This window comes from Aythya ferina (genome assembly GCF_964211825.1).
Source record: "Aythya ferina genome assembly, chromosome: 4".
Classification (NCBI taxonomy): domain Eukaryota; kingdom Metazoa; phylum Chordata; class Aves; order Anseriformes; family Anatidae; genus Aythya; species Aythya ferina.
This window is the reverse complement of record NC_140300.1, coordinates 61,473,088-61,497,525: the sequence shown is the minus strand read 5'-3', so window position 1 is coordinate 61,497,525 and position 24,438 is coordinate 61,473,088. Positions and strand designations below refer to the sequence as shown.

At 51.4% G+C, this 24,438-nt stretch overlaps 1 protein-coding gene and 3 long non-coding RNA genes across 4 annotated transcripts in view; 2 read left to right on the top strand and 2 right to left on the bottom strand.

The window, feature by feature from the left end:
- CCNI (cyclin I) overlaps positions 1 to 17,131 on the bottom strand; it is a 23,561-nt gene extending 6,430 nt beyond the window's left edge. Inside the window, exons 1-3 of the mRNA XM_084519282.1 lie at positions 16,769 to 17,131; positions 7,975 to 8,131; positions 662 to 796 (exon numbers count right to left, since the gene is read on the bottom strand). Coding sequence (XP_084375408.1) covers positions 662 to 796; positions 7,975 to 8,088 — 249 coding nt within the window. The 5' untranslated portion in view covers positions 8,089 to 8,131; positions 16,769 to 17,131. The remainder of the gene's footprint in view (positions 1 to 661; positions 797 to 7,974; positions 8,132 to 16,768) is intronic.
- Positions 1,364 to 7,966, bottom strand: LOC311436808. The gene is made up of 2 exons (XR_014693098.1): positions 5,963 to 7,966; positions 1,364 to 5,230 (listed from the first exon to the last, which is right to left on the bottom strand). It is a non-coding gene; the product is annotated as an uncharacterized lncRNA (long non-coding RNA).
- Positions 11,090 to 15,103, top strand: LOC311436806. Its single transcript, XR_014693096.1, has 2 exons — positions 11,090 to 12,982; positions 13,461 to 15,103. It is a non-coding gene; the product is annotated as an uncharacterized lncRNA (long non-coding RNA).
- On the top strand, positions 15,289 to 24,438 carry LOC311436807. The gene is made up of 3 exons (XR_014693097.1): positions 15,289 to 16,383; positions 22,223 to 22,296; positions 23,183 to 24,438. It is a non-coding gene; the product is annotated as an uncharacterized lncRNA (long non-coding RNA).

Here is a 24,438-nt window from a genome sequence, read left to right as displayed (position 1 = left end):
AGTTCAAACGCCAGAGGAGCTGAGAGATAGGAGCGGGGACTTTCCCGACTTATCTGTAGGAGAGGGCACTGGGCCTACGTTCCTGACTGCGGGCTCGTGGGCATTTCCTTTAGCTGCGTGAGTCAGTTCAGTGTAAGGCACAGACTTCTTTTCTCATTTAAGGCATAACCTCTGTTCAGACTTTCTGAATAAGCCACCACTAGCTCTAGTGTAGGAGACAGGTACTGTGGGAGGGCAAATTCAACCTTCAAACCAGGTTAAAAGTGAGCATGGAGTTGAAGGGGAAGGGCGTGTCTGTTCCCTCAGGTTAAGATATGCCTAAACGATGAGGGGCGTCACATGAAGGAAACGGGCACAACAGAGGAGAAAGGGAATAGGGCCTTGGCAGGTAAAAGCGCTGGGTCAGTTCCCCAAGAACTGCGTGTGCTCGTCAGTCAGCCTCCAGAAGTGCCTTGTGGCAGTGTGCTGTCAGTTTCATAACCCAAAATTTGGTGCCCGGAGTAGGGCAGGCAGCATCCTGTACGTCTGTGAGAAAAAAAGGGCGTGAGAGCAGAGCAGGGAAGGGAGCATTTCCATACAGCCATGCCACTGGGACTGCACACAGAAATAGCCGAGTGGGTATTAGGAATCTCTTTCAGTTTATGTCTCTGCAAATATTTACCTTTACCACAGCTAAAAACCTGTCCAAAAGGCTGATGGCCAGGGCGAGCGTTTCTGGATAAAGGTGGAACTGGTATTTGAGCTTGGCCAGCCACTGAATGACCTCATCCCTCTGCTTTGGAGAAATGGCTACATCCTGTTGGAGAGAAAAACAAAACTATTCTTAAACACAGGCTGAGCGAGGCAGAGAAGAGCAAACCCTGTACTTCTGCAGGCAGTATTCAGCACCGAAACAGAAGTGCCTTTTGGAAAGGTGGTGCTCCGAAGCAGCCTGAATCGCTGCTTTGTTCTCACTGTTCCTTACCCCCCACCCTGAGAAATCTGCCCAACAACTTTCCTCAGAGCAACCTCAGCCATGGCTCAGAAATGTTACTCTGGGGAAAAGAGGAAGGGCATCTGGTAGGTTCTCGGGTACTGAGGGTATTGTGCAGCTCAGCTCTAGGACGTTTCTTTTTTTAAACCTCCTTAGAACCACTCAGATGCACAGAGAAGCCCAACTCAAACAACAGTAGATATGCCATGAAGCCAGGCAGGTGCCCAGCTCCTGACAGACAGAAGACGGGAGGGAAATGAGCTGGTGTTTTCGAGAGGAAAGGGTTGTTTTCCTTCATATTGTGGGGATACTTTTAGTTCAGAAACTGTTAAAAATAGAAAATTCTAAACAGTTCACAAAAGACCTTCAGCAGTCCAGGTAACTGAGGGCTGGGGCAAAGCAGGTACAATTCCAGCTAAAAACGGTTGGCTTTGTAGTTTTTTTTTTTCCTTTTTGGCCTAAGTTGCCATCACTGATTTTTTGGACAACAGCTGAATTCCAGCCACAGCCACAGACTGGCCACTGACATCAAAGCTCTCCAGCTTGTGCTCTGAAATATCTGCAGCTTCTGCAGAGCCGAGCACATGCCTGGGCTCCCTCCAGCCGGGATTATCGGGGTGATTAGCCAGGATGTGTCCAGAAGCGAGGAGCGAAGCCAAACCAATTTCCAGTGCTCCGACAGGGTCCTTATGCTCTCTGCAGCCGTTTGGCTGCTGCCGACATGGCTTAAGGAACGAAGCTGAGTGAAGAGCTGGCTGCCAGGCTACTGGGGAAAAGAAAGCGAAGGGCTTGCGCAAACAGAGATCGCTGCTGGGCCGGGCTGTCGCTGTCCACCCCGCAATAGCAGGGGGGGAAAGCAGCACAGTTTTAGAAGCTGAAGCACCCAGCAGTGGCGCAGAGGAAGTACTCCAGGCCCCATCCATCACCAAGCTCCCCCCACACGCCTCGCACAGCTCTGCCGAAGCTGCTCCCTCAGGGCCCAGAACACCGTGGAAGCAGGGCGCTGGAGGCAGAGCTGGGGCTCCAACAGGACGCCAGCTTCACACCCTGCGAGCACCTGGCTGCCTGCAGCACGCCATTGGTATGCTGTGCTTCATTTCCCACTGGTGCTGAGCTCCCCTCCACCACCACGGAGGACAGAAGGGGGGAAGGCGGCCAGGCTCAGGCCCTGGCCGTGTTACTGCTGGGCACGGGCATGGGTCCCACCGACAGGAGGTCACAACAATTCCCTTGGAAAAACTGAAGTGGTAACACTGCTGCTGCAGCAGCGATCTGGGCTAAAGACACGGGGTTGTGTAATCAAAAGCCGTTTCTTCCAGCTGTACTGGCTGGTCTAATTCAGAGACACTACCTCTGCCTGCACAACGCGCCTTCAGTGCTCCCTCAGGTGCTCCCGCGGAGAACAAAGCCCTGCCTTGTTTCTCTCCTGGAGCCCCGACTGTGCGATGGCGTCAGCAGGACTGTGCCCTGCTCCGAACACCCCCCGGTCTCAGCTGGGGCCTCTGGACCCACCCGGCACTTGTCAGGGGAGAGGAGAGGCGTCCTCGGCTCCGAGCACTGAGTCCAGAAGCGTGAGCGCAGCGCGGGCGGAATCTGAGCAGGTGAACCTGAGACACGGTCAGGAAAGGGCGGAGTGGTGGCTATGATCAAATCCCCCACCACCACTCTATTCACTGCACCTATTCTTAAAAGGAAGGCGACAAAGCCATACAAAAGGGCTTGCAGCCCCAGCCAGGTCGGGACAGTATTGCAGACTTCAAAGGTTTCTAGCAGCTTAAGGGATTATTTTGGAAATGCGGTAGCTGGGTGAATCCGGGAGGTAAGCTGTGTGTGTCTATCGCTGACAAGCCAAACCGAAACCATCCCATCGAACACAATAAACGTGATTGAAAAACCTCCCCGTGACTCCTAAATCACCGCCCCGGCCCAGCAGCTTACTGGTGGAGCCAGCAAGGGTGGGCTCGGGCCCTCTGTCCGCGAGGGGAGCGGTGCACGCCTCCTAAAAACAGCATCTGTGAAGCGGGGCAGCCGGCCTCAGATCGTCCTGCTGTGCTGCCGCCCAGTCCTCAGTCCTCCCAGGGGCCGTCCTTCTGTCTCCCCGCTCTTCGTGGGCACTGAGAGGCCAAAAGGCAAAATTTTGGACTCGGGCATTAGGTTTAAGTGGTGAGGCCACAACGGAAAGAACAGCAGTGTACACCCAGCCCCTGGTAGCAACTGTCCTTTCCTTGTGAAAAAAAGGTGTTTAGCCTAAACCGCTGAATAACAGGGCGGCTCTAAGCAAGGCACAAAGTGCAACCAAAGAACAAACAGCCCCTCTTGGAGCACCACGTTCCTTGAACAGAAAGGAACAACTGCAGGGTGAACACATCCAGGTGCACGCGACAGAGGGAAGGCTTCAAAGCCAAATCTGGCTTCTTAAAAGGTGTCGGGGGGGAGCAAAGGAGAAGTGGTGAGCCCTGAGCTCTGTTGTGCTAACGCCCAGCCAGCGGGACCCTCCTCTGCTCCAGTCTCTACGTGCTCAAGGTGAGGGGATGGAATTCCTTCCTGCAGAAAGCTGGGGTGAAGCCCAGCCTCCTCCCACCAGCACCATTCCCTGGTTCATTACGGCCCAATTTAGGAGACAGGCAGGGTAATGAGAACTGCTCCCACTGAGTTTCCTAGACAGATGGGTCAGTCATTGACCCAAAGGTGTACGGCTGTCATCCCAGCATCACGAGCAAGAAATACAGCACTGTAAAATTAATTAAGCTGCGAGGCCACTGTTCCTTGAGTTATACAAAATTAGAAGCAAAAATGAGACAGGGCTGTGGTTGAAAGTAAAAAAAAAAAGTCCCTCTGGGCTGGAAAGCAAAAGTTCCTCTTTGTTTTGAGGTGCTTTCCGACAGACAGCTTCTGCCACTCTGCCTGCCTCTGGTCATCTCTTTGTCTTGCCACCACAAGTCTGCGTTGTAGATCTTATCTCCAGGCTAGAAGAGCACGATGACCTAACGCAGAAGTTTTAATTAGGGAAAATTAAATGGCAGGAGCCCAGGCCTCATGACGAGCCCCTCTCGCAGATCAGCCCGAGCCCTGCAGGTGCCCAAGAGCTCTCCTCTGGCCAAATCCATGCAGCTCTTTGCAGAGGCGCCGCCTGGGTCGCCCCCAGCAGGAAGCCAGCAGGCAGCTGCAGGGTGCACAGGGGATTTCAGCACCGGTTTGCTCTGCAGGGACAGCCCCGTGGCGCACAGGCAGGGCTCCTTCGTGCCAAGTGCCCGCCGGGGCTGTGCTGAGAGTGAAGAGGCGCAGTGCTGCTGCTGCATTGCCTTAAAATGACGCTTTCTAACTGCCCCGCACGATTACAGCCGTTAGCTCACGGCTCTCTCTTCACCTGCCCTGTGCTGGGGACTGACAGTGCTGTATAACGTGGCAGGCTGAATGCTCCTGCAGCAGGATTCAGCCCTTTAACTGCGCTCCTTTCCTCCGGCTCCATCCAGCTTCCCCCTGCTTGGCACCTCCATCAAATAATGACGAGGTTTCCGCAGCTCCTTCTGCTCCTCCACCTGCAAACACTGCTGCACGCTTGCAGTACGGGACAGGAAGGCCAGAGGCCGGGACTCGGGCTCCACTGTGCTTGCACAGCACAAGGCAGCTGTAAGAACACCTCAGGACTTCTGGAAAATGCAGTCTACAAAAATATTCTCTCTGAACTCAAACATGACTCAATTTTATTGCTGCCTAATCTAAAGAAAACACCTCACCTGGTAATTTTTTTCTTTACTGTCTGCTGTCCCGAACAGAGATGTTTTGCTCTTTCCCCTACTTGTTTCTGCCTGTTCCTGCTGTAGGCCCATCTGGGAGCACGCAGGTGACCTTTATCAGGACTGGGAGGCTTCAGAAAAGGGCAGCAGCCAACATCGCAGCCAAATCGGTCCCTATTTGGGTCTCGGGCACGCCCGTTTGACACCTGTGACCCCCAGCCAGGCCCGCTGGGTCGCTGCCCGCTCGTACCAGCTGGGAATTCAAGGTGCTCTCCTGCTGCCCGGTTTCAGAAGTGGCGACCTGCAGGGTCTGTGCTGACACGCACAGACTCCGGGCGGAGTGGTGACCACGCAGTGTACCGGGAGAGCTGACCGCACTCAGCTCATGTTTTTTTCCCACACTGCTGGGTCGGTCAGTCTGCGATTCACCCGCAGGCAAACGGGCACCAGAAAGAAGGTTAAAAGACCTACCCAAGGGCACGTGGTGAGGCGGTGGAAAAACTGAGTAGACTGAGGTCTCCTGGTTCCTCAGGGTGTACAGGGGCAAACAAGAGGACAGAAAGAAACAGAACAAGCAACAAAGGAGAAATGATAAAAGTGTTTTTCTAAATAAAAATAAAGATCTTGGCTTACACACCTCTCTGCTGCAAAGTTACTTGGTAACATGCAGAAGTCAACCTTTGACCAGTCTTAACTGCTTGATTTCTCAAGCTTTAATCACATGAAAACTTCTGAATGTCATCTGCACAATCTGCACATTGTATAACCCAAAAAAAAAAAAAAAATAGATTCAGAAGCACTGGGAGGGCTCCAAACTCAGCCCACCTGCCTTTTGAGGCTGAAAAGCCCCTGTGACATCTGGCTTGGATATGCTGCAAATAGTTGGAGCCAGCAGTGTACGTCTAAAGGAGGAAAGCTAAAAGAAATGTACATACCATTAGGGAATGGGAGCTTTCAGACAAAAACTGAAAACTAAACAACAGAAATCATGTGCACTATCAAGACAGAAGTCCGCAACGGATTCTGCATCTTGTACTAAAAATGTAGAGTGTCTTCCTGTTTCTGTACCCAAGAGTTTCTTTCTTCCTTTCAAAGATCTCAGCTCTGACACGTATTTAGAAACTGAATTTTTGTTTTTAAACACTAGAACCAAAAATGTCTCCTGAAGGGTCAAAACGGAAAGTTTCCTCCTGAAAGCATACTTGTGGCGCACCTCCAATCTGATCCCTGGTTTATTTGCACAGGCACTCACGTTTTCTCATTTGCAAACCAGATGAGTCTGTTAAAACCCAGCCCGTAGCCAGTCTACCTTCGCAGCAGGGAATGGAAAGTTACACGTGCCTCGGGCTGCCAGATCTGATACGCGCAGGGCCGCGGATCTCCTGACTGTCATGGGAGATAAACAACAGCTTCATACAAGTCAGCTTTAGGCTACTGCAGAGGTCCTCAAAAGAGAAATAGATGTTAGGCAGTGTGACCTTCTTCCAGCTACTGCAGAAAACAGGTAATTCACACAACTTCAGCGATTGCAGCGTTGCCCAGATGTGTACTGCACAAGGGAAGGCACACGTGACAATTTGGAAAGCCAGGTGTCAGGAACTGGAGGAACAGAAGGAAGCATTTTATGTGACTACAGATGCTGGGTTCTCAGCGACTGGCGTGGCAAGCCAGGATTTCCCCAGAGCTGACGGCTGTGTTTATGTTCTCCCTTAAAGCTGACCTCCGCGTATTTTACACACGTGCACCCAGAAATTTCACTGTGATTTAATGATTATTTACTGCTAGGGGACACGCAGTACTGGGGCATTCTAGCTGATTACCTGGACACCCGAACTGACATGTAGGCAGTGCAACAACAGTTTTGTAGGTGGGAGTCGTGTGAAATTGCACAAGGGGAAACTCGGCTGCAGGGACACGAAGGCCTCAGCGTGCCGTGGGCCGGGACCTCATCCCAGAGGGCGACAGCACGGCCCCGCGATGGCTGCCTGATGGCGGCGGTGCCTTGTGGGCCACCAGCAGCAACGTCAGCAGGGCAGGACGGTTTTGTCCCTGTGAGATCTTCACCCAAGAATCTGCTTCGGTTACGCTCTGTGCGTCCCAGCTGTCTTGTCGTACTGTAATCTTATCTCCCTCCGTGATAGCCACTGGTTTACCATAAACCAGGGTCCGACATCGTATGGGGCCTGAAGACAGCCACACAGTGTCCTCAACACCCCTGACAACCAGGTCAGGCGTTCGGAAACCTAACTGTGGACTAACAAAACTAACGCTGAGCCTTTAAAACCCCATTTGTTCCTACAGAACTGCAGCAGTTTGCCAGGCCAGAAAACCGACCCCGGCACTGATTAGCTTTGACAGGCACTGGCTGATGTGCTTGTTTGAGTGAACATGTCGTGTGAATCAATAGGAGCAACCCGGGATCAGCGGGGTTACTTCTGGCCGCAGCAGCAGCAGCACTGCAGGAACACGGAGGTTAACTCTCATTTCTCATCAACTGTCCTCTCATTTCGCAGTCTGTTTTAAGCAAACCTCGTGGAGCTCACAGGTGTTTCCGAGTGCACGCGCCAGACAGATGCCGGCTAAGCGATGAGCACAAACGCGACTCAGGCTGGATGAAGCAGTGGGCAACCTGGCCCAACCTCTTCACTGGCCCTGCCCCAAAATTTGGGCAGGAGGTTGAACCACAGACCGGGGCTCTTCCTGAAGCAGGCAGCACCGTGCTGAGTCAGGCCCTCATCCGGCCCGAGTCAGTACAGCCACAGCCTGCCCCGCACACCTGGGCTGACTCGCAGCAGAGGAAGAAAAGGTGCCAAAGCCGGGCCTGCCCCGTGCCCGTGCTGCTGCAGGAGGGTGCGAGCCAGGCGCGTGGTGCTGCTTCGTGGGACAAGGCATCGCTTCACGTGGAAAGCAACCGGCACTTCAGCACCGTTAGCAGTGAACTCAGTCCAAGAGGATGAAGCCGCTTCTCAGAACCGTTGCAGAGCTGGTGCCCGCTAGAGATGTGTGTTAATTAATCCAGGCACTTTGTGAAATGAGTTTAATTACAGCGGTACACATACGTGCTTTCACAGGCCGCGTGTCCTGCACCCCGATTGCGGGTCTGTCCCTTGCAGGGAAAAGCACCCGCTCGTTTCAGAGGCGAATTTCCCAGCCTCAGGCAGAAGGTGACCCCTCGTGCAACAGCCCGAGTTGTTCCCCAAAAACACACCAGACACTCTTATTCAGGCCTTTACCGAGATGAAGGGTGAGAAGAAGAGACGTTACCTGATTGGGCTGAATTTTCGGCACATGTGCTTTCCACATTTGAGCTTCCCTAGAGATTGCCATCTCCAGAAGGAGAGACAACCTCTGGCTCTCCAGGGGTCCTGAAAACTTCATGGTAACCCTTGGATCCACCTGCCACCCAGCTGGATACAGCTACCTGCAAAACCAAAGACAGCCTGGTGAGATGCGGAGCCGTGCCCACCGGGTAAAAGAAGCAAAAGAAAGCACAAAGGTGACTGAAGCTGCAGGGACTGGAAGAGGCTGATCTGTAACGCATTTGGCAGAGCCTCCAGGGAGACCCAAAGGGGATGTCAGTGAGTTGGCTGCCCTGGCCCAGTCCCCCTAAGCTCAAAGCAGCCGGCCCAGGGAGCTGTGACTGCCGTTCACACGTTTGTCCGACATCCCGGCCCCGGAGTCTCGTTCCTTTCCTCAGCCACGGCAAGTCCTGTGCAAAACAGAGCGACGTTTGTTTGGGAATTTAAGTGATTTACGAGCTGAAGCACAACCAAAAGAGCAATGTTTTCCCTCTCTGCAGTACGGTTTGTAGTTTCTCACAGAGGAGCCCGTAAAGGGGCTCTCCTGGCCCCCCACTGGCCTGCCTGAGCATTAACAATGCACCAAGAACCTCCAGCTTTGAAATTAGAAACAAAACACAAAGAAGTTTTTTTCTGAGATTCCACCTTGTACTTTTAAACAGAGAGAAGATCCGATCGGAAAGGTTATTCAAGTCGGGCTAATATTTCCTACCATTACTCTGTTTGCACATTTCTTGACAGCATTTAATCACTTAGGCAAAACAATTCTGCCCTGAAGGGTAAATCCATGGGAAAGTTATTTAAACTTTCAATTCCTTTTGTGAGCTCTTGTGAAATCTGAAACAGGTGGATATTGGCCAAATCCTAACCAGGGTATTTCAGAAAGAGCAGCCTGTTAATCCAGCAGCTTACGCCGCATTTACAGGAAATAAGGCAATGTGCTGAAAAAGAGAGAACAAGCAAAGCTTGCCGTGAAAACAGAGAGACTTCACTCACTGCAGATGACAACGGCAGCTCTGAACAGAAGAAGGCCCGGTGTCGTTGCGGGTTTAAGAGCACAGCTGCCACCTCTGTTACTTCACAAAGGTGAAGCCAACATTCAGACGGAACCTGCACAGAGCAGCACTCGAGTCCCGCTCACAGCCTTGTAGGTTTTAAGTGGCAAATAAACATCGAGGCCTTCGGTACTGAACACAAACCCCTCTTCACTTGGCTTTTAGGAAAAAAATGTTTCTCCTTGAGGACGGGCGAGGCAGCACTAGCTCGGCCCAGCCCTCAGAAGCTTTCTAGCCCCTTGGTGTAAGACCCCAAGGTGAATGGCTGGAGGGAACGCCTTGGATCAGGACTCCTGACCAGCTGGAAACGCTCTGCAGGGTCTCAAAACCGCCCCCACCGGCCCCGAAATGGCGAGTTAATTATCCCTGCGGACAAAGTAACCCCTCCTCAAGGTCCACAAGAAAAATTGCAGGCCAAAGCCAGCATCCTCAGGTGCTTTCTTCTGCTGTGACAGACAGACGGTCCCACCATAATTATGACAGAAATGGGTTTCCCAGTCCTCTGGACCCATCCTGGTCTTGCTCCTGTCTTTTTTTTCCCAGTTTGGGCCACGGGGCTGGCTCCAGAGACCTCTCCAGAAAACATCCCTTTGCTACCCCGACCCCTCCCAAGGCTCTCCCTGGGCTGCAGTGGCCGGTCAGCGTCACGAGCAGCAACAGCAATGGGAAAAGAGAAAATAACCTTTCCCTTCTGCAGCAGGGAGGTAAACCAGCGAGGGCTGAGGCACAATAACCTTTATAAGGAAAAAAAGAAGCAGAATGACGCGCTTCAAGTTTTCCTTGGAGCGAGAGTGGTGCGCAGACTTTTCCAGCACCGAGAGCACACCAGGCGAGTCGCCAAGCACCCCGAGGGCTGAAGCTTGTTTGCATCTAAATTTACATAGCTCTTAATCAGATAAATGCACACCATTAAAATAATAAAAAAAAAAATATCCAGCATGCCCTACGTGCATGCAGTTCTGCAACTATCTGCTCCCGAGCCCCACAGCTGCAGGAGGAGAAGCTGTGAGAGTCAGATGAGGCCGCCACAGACCAACTCGCCCCCGCTTTCTGCCTCCATTTCCCTGATTTCAAATAAAACTCAAGACCGGGGCAGGCGGCCACCCGGCTGCTTTTTGGTCTGGGGCAGGGGGTGGTTGTGCAGGAGGCAACGCGTGGCTGGTCTGTGGGCTTTGTGATCGCCTGCGCTGCCAACAGCAGGCGGCTCTCGCAGACAAAAGGCGCAGCGGAGGAACGAGTTACCCTGAATTATCCCTGAATTATCCCGGCTCCTCAGCGTCCCCGCCTCGCCGCAGCGCTGCTGTGCCGGTGTGACGGCCACGCTCTGCGAACGGGATCGCCGAAATCCTTCAGGGCAATGATGAAAACCTCTTTTGTTTTGCAGTGGTTTTTGGTCGTAGATCATTTCAGAAACAAAGAATAATGATACAGGACCAAGATTTCTAGGACTAGAGGCAGCCCAGGAGCTGTTGCCCTTCTGTCACACATGAGGCCAGGCGGGCACTCTGGGCAGCAGGGGTTATTCCAGCAGAGCTCAAGCACCGCGGGCATTTCTGCAGACCACATCAGTATTTTCTGCAGCCACATCTGCCTCGGCTGCAGCGAGCAGTAACACGCTCTCACAGATGACCCAAAACCAAGACTTTTCGGGGTGGGGGAGGATGGCAAAGCAGGAGGAGAGGAAGGAGACTGCGCCCCTCCGAGCTCCAGCTGGCCATCTGTGATTCCCAGTGATGGAAACGTCGCGTGCACTGCTCCGAGGAGCCATCTCCCTGCGCGTTGTGATTAGAAATTTCAAAGCTGTGGGCGGGGGGGTGGGATGGATGTTAATTTTAGCATCTGGGGCTTTCTCTCGGCTTAACTCCTTCCTCACAATTCGCTCCAGGCAGGAGGAGGTAGCTACAGCAACGCCTAGGTCTGAGAGGGAAAAAGCAGCGGGCACACACGTCCTTTACGCTTTGTACATCTTTTCATTGCGGATAACAACCCTGAGAGGCCAACGCTCCCGTGAACGCCTCACTGCTGGAAATCACTGCCCGGCTTTCTGTCCTTTCCACCTGACCAAGCACAACAAGGGCTAGCTGCGGAGGACAGGCAGGGGTTAAGAGCAGCATTCGGCTGTTTGCCTTGTGGAAAGTAAGGCGTGCTGTAGCCTGGTGAGTGGAAATAGCTGGCCGGAGATGTGAGACAATGTATGTGAGCGTTTCCAAGCTAAGTGACCGGGGGAAAAATGTTTGGGGATGCAGTGTCAAATTTCACCCTCTCAATAAGCGAGGGGCTGGGCAGCGATGAGCTGACTTCTGTGGAATGAAGTCAAATCGGAATTAATTCCCCCCAGAGACATGTGGGGATCTCAGGGGTAGGCATCCCCCAGGTAAGCAGACGAGAGCACCTCTACCAAGCAAAGCGGCGTGTCGGCTTGTGTGGAAGCAGCCAACAGACCCAAATTCCCAAAGCGGCGATTTTATTCGGGCTGGCAGTGAAGGGCCCTTGCCATTTGTCGGCGTGACTCACCCAGAGCTAACTCCCACAACCTGCTACAAAGGGAAGCCTGTAAGATATTTTGGCAGCATCTTTCAGGCGAGCTCGCGTACATCACACACTCGCCACTTCTTTTCCTCCAACCAGCTTTTTCCAGGGAGTGTAAACAAATGTGACCTCATTTTAGTGCTGGCTTTCCAAATTTAAGAACTTCTCCAAACATCTCGAGGACTCGAGATTGATACAAGCGTTTCCCTATTTAAGGGAGGCTGAAATGCCATTTCCCGAGGTAGGGACTTCTGGAAAGCCAGGCAGGAGATGAAGCCCTGCCCGAACTCGCAGACAACGTCCCCATTCTTTCCCCCTCGAGGCCAGCATGCTTCCAGGTCCCTCCTGCCCTACCCCTTCTCCAGGGGCACCTCCTGAAAATGCAGGACGAGGTTTGCAGCTCCTTGTTATCTCAGCATGTGCCCAGAAAGGCCTTTGGTAGCCAATGGCTTAGGCTGCAAACAGGCTGCCCCAGCCAGGCTGCTTCCCCTTCTGAGGCACCCCGTGGCAACGTCCCAAGCCAGCCGCGGCTGAGAGGTGAAGGCTGCAGCCCTGGGAGAGCAGCTCCAGCTGCGTAACGCATGTGTTTGATGCAAAGAGGAGATGGAACTCAATATACTTTAATGAGCTCTGCTCTGAGATTTTGGTTTATTTGAACCTAAAAATCAAAGGAGAAGTTATTAACCGACGGAGGCTCCTTGCCTGCATGGATTAAATTAAGCAAAAACAAAACCCTAGCAAAGCAAACCCCCTCTATGCCATTTCATGAACGCTTGCAGAAGAACCGCTTATATTTTATATTCCTTCAGAACTGCGGGCTCATCCTCTGGCTGCTGATAGGCACGCGAGATGCCTCTTGAAGACATGAACTCCTCACAGTGCTTATTAAAGTCAGCCATGGGGCTCAGGCGAACGTTTTGGTAGGAATCGGCCCCGCTACGGCCTGACACGCAGCTCTCCAGCCTGGCAGAGGCGCTGCCAGGCCAGGGCCGTGACTGCACCAAGTGACACCAGCTGGGGGGCCTCACGGGGATGAGGCCCTGCTCATCGGGGAATGCCCAGGGACCCCGTAAGGAAGGCAGAGGTGGCTGCTGCTGGTGAGGGAAGCCACGAGGCTGCGGGTCAGAGGAAGCTCTAACGAGGGTAACGAGCTGCCCCTGATTAGGGAGGGTCAAGCACCCGTTAGCCAGTGCTCGGGAGAAGCCTATATAAGAGGGCGGCTTGCTAGGCACAACCACTCTGTGGGGTGGGTGTGAAGAAGGGGGCTGCTCACCCTGCACTGCTGGAGGGGCTCAGGTATGGCCCTTCCCCGGCAGCTGTGGGAAACCAGCAAGCTGTGGTGCCTCTTGGAGGTGCCTGTACTCCACGCATGGAGCTCGGGAGACAAAGGTGAGGAGCTGGAGATGCGGGCCCTGCTGTGGGGCTGTGATCCTGTGGGGGTGGCTGGAGTGCCCCAGCTTCCTTTGGGAAGGCCAGGGTGGGAAGCTGAGGGGACCTCAAGCTGTGGCACCGTGGTAATAAGTGGTGTGCCCCAGGTCTGCGACCCCCATGGCCAGAGCTACTCAGGGATCTCCAGCCAAGGGCCACCACCGTGAGGAAGGGACTGGAGCATCCTTCCTCTGAGAAAAGAGGGAGCTGGGCCTCCAGAGATCCCTGCCCACCCCAGCCAGCCTGGGTTTTGTACAGGCTTCAGGCTCAGAGCAGTGGTGAGGGCGCAGCTGTGTGCCCGGAGTGGCTCATCAGTTCTGCAGGCACACGCAGCCTCTGCAAATGCTGAAAGCAGAGCAGGAAGCTTAAAAAAAAAAAAAAAAAAAAAAAGGGGGGGGGGGTAAACCAGAGCTGGCATTATGTAATGTCTCGCTGCTAGCCTCCTCAAAGGAAAGGCAACACATGCAGAGCACGATCGCCTTCTCCCACCGCCAGTGCAACCTCTTCTAAATCACTGCGGGCTGGAGGAAGTCACTCCGAGGAAAATCAAGCTCACAAAGTCTCTAAGAGCGAGCGGCAACTTCAGAAAACAGGGCCAGAGGCTCTCCTGCTTATACAAGCTAACTCTCTGCAGACAAGGGCCAACAGGCTTTCAGGATGCGAGGCATCACGCACTGCCTTTTGCACAACATAATCCCCCGAAACCAAATAAAGACGATGCCTCCGTGGGCAAAAAGGCTGGAACGGGGCTCGGCGATGGCGCTTTGTCTTTGGGAAGCAGTCATTAGTGTAAATGAACAGCAACAAAACCAAACAAGTTCTTACCCAGTTCAACACCCACATCCAAAAAAACATGGGACTACAATGGCTCGATTCCCCTCGACAACAACAAAAGAAAATGTTATCTGAAAGCATAAATGCTCGCTGAGGCCAATATTTTGCTCTGCAGACTCTGATTGGCTTCAGGGTAAATTATTAGTGATTACAGCTAATACCAGGATACAGTGCGAGGCACTAAAAAGAGGTAATTATGAGGAAATGAGAAATTATCTGCTGTAGAAACAATAGATCAATTATGAGGTACAGCACAGTAGCTGCGGAGCAGCATTCTTAAGCTCTGAGGGTACTGTCTCCTCTTTCTCATTAACCAAAGAGAACCCACAGTTATAAAGCTTAATTATCCTCCAGGAGCATAGGCTTGCTGTCTAATTAGCTTCTTGTTGAGACAATATAGAAAAGGACCTAATTCCAGTTGTCCACAAAATGGGATGGCACAGGCTCATCTCTCCTGCCCAACCAGCATGAATTTAATAGCCTCAGTATCCCTGGTTCTGGGCCTAAAAGCAAGAATCCTCGGCCTAAAACAAGCTCAGAGAAGAAACCCTGGGTATTGATGAAGAAAACCGTGTGTCCAAGGGCTCATGCTGTGCAGCCCCCCTCTGCTGCTATCACATGTACAGGCATGTCTGTGGCTCTTCCCTGAAGGGAGGCTGTGCCCTTAAAGGAAGCTGGCTCCTCAGCAGCTGTTAGGAGCAGTTAAACCCCACGGTTTATAGGCAAAATTACAGTGGGAAGGTAAGCGTTGAAGATTTGGGGGCTCAAGCCAAGAGCTACCCCTGCAAACGAGCAGGATCTGCGCAGGGCAGCAGCACAGCAAAAGGCACAGCCTCTGGGCAACGGGCCGTGCAGCACCTCCCTCATCCCGGCACGGGACGCGTTTGATGTCCGGGCTGCTGAGCAAAACAGAGGCTCTGCAGTAACGTGTTGTTTGTCGGGGAGCTCGCAGGGGAGTTCATTGCACGCCGAGTGCACATCCCCTTTATGGCCACCAAAACGGCATTGCTAATGGTCACAGTTAGCAAGCACACGGGAAGGGAGAATTGGAGACTGCATCTGCCGTGTACTCAGTGGGGAGACACCTGATATTTTCTTTACATCTCAGTGACTTCATCTTGCTGTTTTGGCCTTCAAAAACAGCTATTACTGTCCTGAATTGTGAAAGAAACTATTCTCTATTGTCAGTGAACCAGAACTCCTCTTGAAATCCACCTCCTTGAGGGGTTTCCTGCCGCTTTGTAGCAGCAGGTGACAGCAGCTGTGTGTGCGGCATCCTCGGCCCCACTGAAGCCCTGGGAGCTACGGGGAGCACCGCAGTTTGTTCCTGGGCACAAGAGGACCTTTGGCTCCCATGGCTGGGTTTCACTCTGTCTGGAGACATGATTTCTAACCAGAACTTGCTCCCTGCTCAAGCAACCAAGTCGCTCTGACTAGCTCTGGTGACCCACAAGTCCTGCTCAGCCCGTACTGAGTCCCTCTCCAGAAGGCTACAGAGCAGTGTGAAACAAACGGCAGGCTGTGCACCTCCGCTGTCACCCAGGTTGAAGATCTCATTTACACCCGTGTGACAGCTGCACCAAATCTCACTTCCGAAAAAGCACCACATGAAAAACACCAAGATTAAACCTGCAAATACAGGTGCTCCTGAAAATCCAGTTGGGTGGGAGGTCATGTTTAGCTACGGCTTCTTAGCAGGGTGCTGCTGTGGGTGTGCAAAGGAAAGCATCCTTTGTGTGGGCCCGGGGGGGTATGTGTGCTGGAAGAAGCACCACACCAACGCTGTGTGTGTTTTTGCTTCTTTGCCTGTGCAAGGTAAGCTGGGGAGAGGGGAAAACACGAGACAAACTACAGGGGTGATGCTACAACTGCAAACGCCTGGGTCCAGCTATGGACTTGAAAAGTTTATCCCAGGGCAATGATATGCAAAGACATCAAGTGGCCTCACATTTGGACTGATGTGTATTTAAACCAGTAGGTCTGTCTGGGGTGTTGTGATAAATAATCTGAAAGCAGGGAGATGACACATCTCGGAAGAAAAACGTTGACTGCACCGCAGTGTTAATGTAAGATGGCAGCCACGTAGCTCTGGGTGCTGTGCTGCCCCAAAAAACCTAGGTCCCAACCCCTGGCTTGCCAGTTTCCTCATACAAAACTGTGTCAAGGCCTGTGGGGTGCAGGAATAGGGACGGGTGAGCCACAGCTACTTCCCTCATGCAGAGCCTCGGGAGCATCCATGGGGGCTGGCTGCAGCCCCTTGGGACGGTGGGAAAGCCCGGCCCCAGCAGGCATCCTCAGAGCAGCACCTTTTGTGCAAAGACAGAGCAACATCTGTCAGTCCTGCAACGACGCCAGGACAGACGCCACCTTGGAGAAACTTTAAATAAGGACAGGCAATAAGCAAACAAAGCTCCAGACTGGGCCGGAACATACACAACGGGAGGAAGGCAGGAGGGCCGTGGTGAAAGCGTCTGAGATGGGTTTGGCTGAATACTAAACTATACATGAGCTGCAAGGAGGGGTGCAGGGTAAGTTGGAGTACAGATACAGGGGGAAGTTCAGCTCCTGCTGGGGTGAGGCCAAAAGATCGGCTCCCCGCATCCCACACCAGGGTCCGCGCAGCCCCACGCCCTGGGGATGGGGGCGAGCCAGCCCCACAAGGTGGCCGAGCTTCTGTCCAAGCAAACCTGGGTGACCCGCAGGGATCCCACAGCAATCCCTTGGGATGAGGCGACGGCGGGGCTGGCTTCTGGAGCCCAACCGCTGCCCAGCTGGCGCAGCCGGTGAGCGGGGCGAGGTGGGCCCAGCCAGCCGGCCCTAAGAGGGGGGCACCCCGGGGCCTGAGGGGGACGCGAGGGGAGCCCCCACCCCCCCTTTCCTCCCTGCCCGCCCCCCTGCCCGCCCCGGCCTCACCTCCCCTGCGCGGCGGCGGGGTGCCCGGCGGGGCCCGGCCATCAGCAGCCCATGGCGGGGCGGCGGCGGCGCCGGGGGCTCCTCCGCGGCTTCTTCAGCTCCGGGCGGGCCCCATGGCCGGGGCCGGGGCCGGGAGGAAGAGGAGGAAGAGGAGGGAGGAGGAGGAGGAGGCGGCGGCGGCGGCCGGCGGGTTCATGTCGCCATGGCGGGGCGGCGGCGACGGGCTGCGAAGGGAGAGGCGGGCCGCCGCCGCCGCCGCGCGGGGGTCGGGGGGAAAAAAGAAAAGAAAAAGAAAAATGAAAACAAAATAAAACGGGGGGGGGAAAGGGAAGGAGGGGAAGGGGAGCGAGAGGCAGCCCGCAGCCAGGCGGGGAGCAGGGGAAGGGGCGGCGCGGCGGCTCCCCGCAGGCTCTGCCCGCCCCCCGGGCGGGGCCGCGGCGCTGGCTGGGGGCGGGGACCCGGGTTCGAGTCCCGGCGCCGGCAAAACGGCCCCGGGGGCAGCGGGGCCGCGGCGGGCGCCGGGCACCGGGCACAGCCCCTGCAGGCCCCAGGGCGAGCAGTAAGGCCCTGCCCTGCCTACAGGGGCTGGGATGGAGGGGGCACTGCGAGGAGCTGGAGCACAGGCAGCTCGGTGTCTGCGCCTCCTGCAGCGCCTGCGGCTAGGAGCTGTGCAGATGGCACACAAAGGATTCCCTCCGCAGACACTGACATCAATCATACGGAGGGAGAGCGCCGAGCGCCTTTTCTGTTTACTTCCTCACCAGTGAATCCTGCATCGGTTTGGTAAAAATGTGTGCCAGGCTTTTTTTAAGCCTGGTAACTGATGAAAGCTATTTTGCTGCCTTTGTGTAAGGCAGTCTGCTCGCCGAATCCAAGCCTGCTGCGCGCCACTCCCCTCCCTTGTGCTGCATTTTCCCCTTTGTGATGGGATAGGGAAGTGCAGAAATGGTGAGAGCCGCTGGAATTTTACCTAGCTTTGGCCCAGTTTTGCTCTGATTTTTCAGGGCCTCACTGTCTGCATTTCAGGAGCCTGTAAAGCTGCTAGGGCTTCCCAAAATCTCCCGGCCCGCGGGCAGTTTCTGGCCGTGGCCGAGGGAAGCTAACTGAGCTGATGCTCCCAGCTGGGAAATTCTCGCCGGAGGTCTGCCCGGCACCGTCCCAAGCTTGTTCCCCTCCCACAGCTCCAGCAATTTGTGCGCATTGTGAGTATTTGCTCAGGGGACTTCTTCCAGGGCCCTTTCCAGAACATTTTGCGTGCCAGCGCGGAGAGCCCGAGGCGGTGCGGCACATCCGCGGCCCAGCAGACTGTGGGATCGATGTTTTGGCAGGAACCTCTCGTGCTCGCATAGCGCAACAGAGCGCCTTTTATTCCTCCGGCGCTGGATATGCTCAGCTGGGTACGTGTGATTACAGTCCTTTGTCCTCGGCGGCAGTAGGAAGGGCCTGCTGAAGCAGTGCCCGGCCGAGCTGGAGGCAGCGCAGTGAAGCAGCCAGCTACCGGATCGGGATTTCTTGCGGGGGAAACCCCGGAGCCTGAGCAGTGAGCCACCGGCACTGGACGGACCTCAGAGCAGGTTGTCCTTGCGGGGTGGCCAGCCACAGGAGTGGGCTCCCAAAAACATTTCCAGCCTCTCTACGAGGTGCCCAAAGCCAGGACACAGCCACGCCGGGGTCAAAGTGGCAGCACTGCTGCACACCCTCCGAAAAGAAAGACCCAGTTTGTGCCCAGAGCAGCTGAGGGCTGGGGTGGGCAGGCTGCCATGACAAAGCGGCTGCCAAGGCCCAGGGATTTAGGGAGAGCGCTGAGAAAGAGACGGAGACAACCAGCAAGAACTTTATGCGTTTGGGCCTGCAGCCCAGAAAGAGAGAAAGTAAAAGAGGCAATATTAAGCTTAGAAAAAAGGAACCTGGTGCATGCAACGAGGCACACCTGGAAGAAGGCCATTACAAGCAGGTGTTCGGCATGCGGGGACGTGATGCGTCGTGCAGAAATCTGATTGCTTGGAACAGCAAAAAGACCCCAAGCGCTCTGTCAGCCAAAGGAGCAGTTTGGTGGTGGGCAGAAGGCATTTTTATCCCTCGGGGGAGACAAGGCGTGTCTGTTTTAAGGAGATTGATGGCACTATGGCATTGGCACCGGCAGCACGCCCCGTGGACTCGCTGTCTGGGTATGCAGGGGGCTCAGCTCCCCAGCTCACGGCCTGGTGCCAAGGCAGCGTGGCCGCACGCAGGAATTGATGCACAGGTGGCTGCCGCTGGAGCAGACTGGGCTCTAGGGAGGTGACAAACCAGTAAATACAAGACCAGTGCGAGATCCACGCTAGCGGAACAAGAACATCACAGGCATAAGGCATCTCCTGTAGCACCTTTGTTTGCGTACAAAATACCTGTTTATCCACCACTGGATGGAGCGGAAGAGGAGGGCACTGCTGGATTCGCAGCCAAATCCCACTGTGTGGAAAGGGGAAGGCCATACATCTTTGCAGCAGACACTTCTATCTGCGCTCTATAAACACCCCTCAGAAGGCAAAACAGATGGTCTTGTGGTTTGGCTCTGCGCTCTGCTTTGGAGACCCAAGTGCTATTTACTGCCTGACTTTTGACCAGTCAGTTAAATCTACAGATGCAAAGGTTAATACTAATTTTCATATCCACCCAAGCTACGTGCACACAAAGTCCAACACGGGCAAGCAAGTTTGATGAGCTCCAATATGTGTGCAGACAACAATTTCAGAAAATTTACCTTCATGCTGGGTTGGTTGTAAGGCAAAATTAAAGTATTTGTGAAGCATTTGAATATCCCGAGGGGCTAGAGAAATGCAAACTTTTAATAATAATTACTCTTTTGATTTAACTGGATGAGCTCAGTGTAACGCAGCATAATGAGTCTAGTAATTCCTCTGTTTGTGCTTTGACTCCAGCTGTTAAATGACTACAGCTTTTCTGTAGTTATCACAAACCTGAGGTCCTTGAAAAAGAAAAGTTTTGATCAGCCTAGAGAAGGCAGTAGTGATGTTGGTTTGAAGAACAAAGCCCACAAACACTTAAAGAAAAACGCACAAAGTCGTATTGTTCTTTTCCAAACCGATCTCAGACTCAAAGCTTGGTGAGTCTAACGTCACGTTCCTCACGAAAGAGGAAGAGGCTGGAGCAGGCAGGCTGAGCTTGGGCTGTTTGGTGGAGGAAACCCATGCAGAGGCATCTGAGTGCTCATCAAAGCAATCAGGAGACACGTATGCTGATAGTGCTGTAGAAATCTCACATCAAGGCTTACTCGGGGCTCAGAAAGACTTCTCTTCTAGGGGGAAACTCCTCCTTTCAATGCCTGGAACAGAACATTCTCCCAGGAAGCGATTTTCAAAAGCTGCGAAGACAGCTACACTGCTTTCTTTGTCTGGAGGCCCAGTTTTCGAAACATATTGTGGAACATTGGGAAAAGCAATGCAAGGAAATGAGGGGAAACCTAAAAAAAGATTTATGGTGAAATTAGCTGACAGACTTTGCCCAGCTCCCTGGGAGTAAGTGGTCATCAAACAAAAACAACGAGCACATAGGAGTTCTCAAAGAGGAATAAAATGGGTTCAAACACTGACTGAACTGATTTTGACCTCTCTGAAAACTGAACTATCCAAAAAAAAAAAAAAAAAAAAAAAAGTTATTTTTGTAAATGTGATCCTTTCTCTGCATTAAGTCAATCAATGGAATGCTAATTTTCCAAGCAAGTAGTATGGAAGTCAGTACATACAAATTCTAATATGGGACATGCACAATTCTTATGTTCTGTCTTATGACTACACCAGCTACGCTTGTTCTGACAGGCAATAATGAATGGCCCTTTGAAAAAAAAAAAATAAATGTTATATTCCTGAAATATGTGGCAAGGGAAAAAAGAAACTAGATGTGGGCTCATCCATTTCTTTCGGCTTAAAATGTAGATTTCCACTGCAGCTGGACAAACCCTGGCTCCAGTTTCACAAGAAGAATCAAGCTGTTCCACGCACGAAACAGCAGCTAAATTGTTGCCCTGGCATGGAACAGGGAGAGGAAGCATCTGGCCACTAAGCGACACTAGCAGCAAGCAAGTCCCCTTTCTAATGCAGTCTGCTTACTTTTTCTAAAAGGGATGAGAAAAAAAGCACCACAAGTTTTGTCCAAAGCCTTTTCAGCTTTAGGGGGAAAAAAAAAAAATAAGAAAAAATGTCTTGTGCAGGAAGTGTCTCAGGTACCTAAGACATTTTTTAATGAAGATCCCAGAAAGAAGAGCCATGGCTATGTGGAGCACATGCAGTCAACAAACTGCAATTGTGCAATCTGTTTTGCCTCTTTTAGACCAATTGTCAGTTTTAGTGCCTTCCCTTATCAGAAGCTATCACCCTTATCAGGCAGGGAGAGGCAGACTCTCAGGGATGTAGCCACTTGGTTTTGATTGCAAGTCTGGAGGACCGAGGTAGGCTCAAGGCTCGCTTGCTTAAAAGTCTGTTGACAGTAGAAATCATTGCAAGCTGAATCACAGGAGTGATGACTGAAGTGTAACATCTCTTTGGCCTCTCAGGACTGCATAGCTGTTTTCCTGCAGTCTCACATAACTTCTTCCCAACAGCAGGAATATACATTTTTTTACTACAAAAACAAACCCTGTGATTGGAGCTGAAAAGGATTGGGTCTCTTGCTATCTGTTTCCACCACAGAACTTCTGAAACGCCAAGGGACACTTCTGCTTTCATTCAGATCAGTGAAATAAGTGCTTACGTTTAGCAAATTAAGTACTTCTTTCACAGTCAGAGATGTACTTGGGGGGGGGAGCAATGCAAGAACTAAATTAACCTTCTTACCAGAGCTACTTTTACTAAATAAACGGTCCCATATTAGGCAATTTTCTCACTCAGAACAGATTATTTTCTGCGGTTTGTTTTGCTATTTGGAAAATGTTCTCAACTATTCCATTTAACTCAGTCTGCAATTGTACAGCCTTCAGACTGTGTCTGTCACCCTAGGGATTGCACCTGTAAATCAATCATTCTTCCTAGAAAATAGATGACTAGTCAGAAACGCTTGCTGCAACATGTGAGAATGCCAGTGGCAGACAGGAATGTGTCTTCCTTCACAGTACTTCCAATTTTACTCTTTTAGTATTGGTAGCATGAATGATATAGTGGAACAGCCAGCTGACAGTAATATTTCATGTATATTTCTGCTTAATTTTGTGTTGTGTATGTGATCAACATGCCTGAATCCAAATTACCATATGGAAAAAAATAATTCTCAGCTTAACTGTCTGCATCCAAACCTTTTTGACCTACGTTTCTACATGTACATGATAAAACACTGCCCAATTTTGGAAAACACCCTTTCAAATAAACTTCATCTGACATTAAGATTAATTCTTACATCATTTGATTTGAAGAGATGTATTTTCTTGAATTGCTTTCTAAACTACAGTATAATTTCTTACAGCCTTTTGTAACAGTGCTGGAAGCAATATAGGAGAAACAGAAGATAATCAACTTTCACAGTCGAAGATCAATAAGGTAAAGGGCATTATAAACACAAAGGTGTTAGCTGCAATAAATAGTCATAAAATCAAAGAATAGCTGAGGGTGGGAGAGACCTGTGGAGGTTTTCTAGGCCAAACTCCTGCTCAGAGCAGGACTGATTTCAAAGTTAAATCAGGTTGATAGTTTTCCAAATTGTGTGTAATGCAGATAATGTTTAAATGCATGGGAACAGACCTCAGTGTAAATCAACTCATCACTGGGCAATCTTCGCCATAATTTAAATTTGACAGCATACCTGTTAGAGAAGCATTCAGTTTCCAGCTTCTGTTGGAGTCAGGCTGGACTGAAGTTGAAAATGGCTAAAATGCTTTCTCATGCATAATATGGCTGCTGAAGTTCATAACATAACTGCCATTAATGAGGACAGAACAGTTTTCTAATCTCCTCTCATAAAAAGCAGTCCTGTCATATTTCCCTGGTATTTTTCATTCTGAGAGATGATTGTGGGAGAAACCTTTACCATCGTGGTTCTCCTTAATTTTTTTTGTTTTACCCCCCATTTTCCCGATTCCTATAAAAAAATAAACCATTGAGCCGTCTTTAAACATTGACTTGTGACTCCTAGGATTTCACACAATAAGGAAAGCATGTTGCCTTCACACCACACTGCCTAAAAATAGAGAAAGAGAAAGGAAGGAAGAAAGGATTTTGACTCCAAAAGTTGACAGATTCCTAAGAACAACAGCTGAATCTATCAATTTTTCTATGATTGGACCTGATTTCATGTGTCTTGTAAGTCCTGGGCTGAATCCCTGCTGCATTCAAAGAAATTCTCAGGTTCATGCAAAAGCAAAGAAAAACAAAACTTTTTATAAGGCAGAGAACATCACGTGTCTCAGGGCGTTGTTACATCTTCCAGATGCTGCAACAGCAACTGTATACTCTTGAGTATACTCACTCCAAACAAGCCGTCAGTTAAAGCAACTTCATCATGGCCTTTGGAAATGGAGAAAATGTGAGTAGCAATAACTTAAAAATTCATTCTCTCTGGCTCATGTAACACACGTTTTCTTACATTTTCCCTTCCAGAACATACAATTTTCCATCCTTTTCCGTGTGACAACTTAAACTCTGTTCATGTTATTTACCCTGGCTGTGGTTATACTTCACTGTAGACATCATCATCTATACTTGGAGATGTTATGTCCTGGAGAGTTCACGTCAGCATTGCAGGAGTTTATGTTGTCAACCATCTTGCAAGACCTTTAGTATTTCTGTGACACTTGCACACATACTTTTTTAAATGGACAATTTGCTCCCCAGTAACATAGTGACTTGTGCTCCTCTGATTGGGTCAGGATCACGTATATTCACTGATGCTCGTTTGGATAGAAGGTTTTACAGATTTTACAACAGTGACATCATCACCTGGTGACTCTGTTGGAAACAGCACTCTGCATTTCCCGTCCTAGCTCCCGAATCCTTGCTGCTGGGCTCTATCTTTTCTTCCATTGAAGGGGATGGGAGCTTTGCCACAGGCTGCAGCGACAGCAGGAGTGCAGACACAGATTAGGCAAGGTGTTGGAGGATTTTCTGCACACCCTGTAGGTATTTAGGGAACCGTGTGGTATGTGATCCTAAATACAAGGTTATGCAGTTTGAACTCTTGAGCTAAACCCAGATATTTCCAGGCCAGCAAAGCTACCTACTGACTGTACGTCTGAGGAAGCACATCCTGAATTTTTTCTGACTTTATTTCTGATTTATGTCCTGACTGTGCATCTGACTTATTTCTTCTGGCAAGTATCAAGAGTATGTTAGTGAAATGTGCCTGGATATAGTAGCTTGAGATGGAGCTATGCTGGAAATGTTCCTGCAGCTGTTACTTGGAAAACATCTGTGGTACTGTGCATTTGTACATCTCTGTTCACACTGGCACGGAGCAATTGATCTTGTGGAACAAAATATAAATTACTGTTGGGAGATATGAGAAGGACATTCTGCACCAGTGAACACAAAATGAATACAGGCAGTAGTGGTTTGGAAGTAGAGGGGCAAAAAAAAAATCCAGTGCTTCATTGCTGGCACAAGCAGTAAAGAGCAAGATCAGCAGACTCTGTGACACCTCCAGAACTCCAAGTGCTAGTTATCTGAGTAAAAATAACCAATCCACTA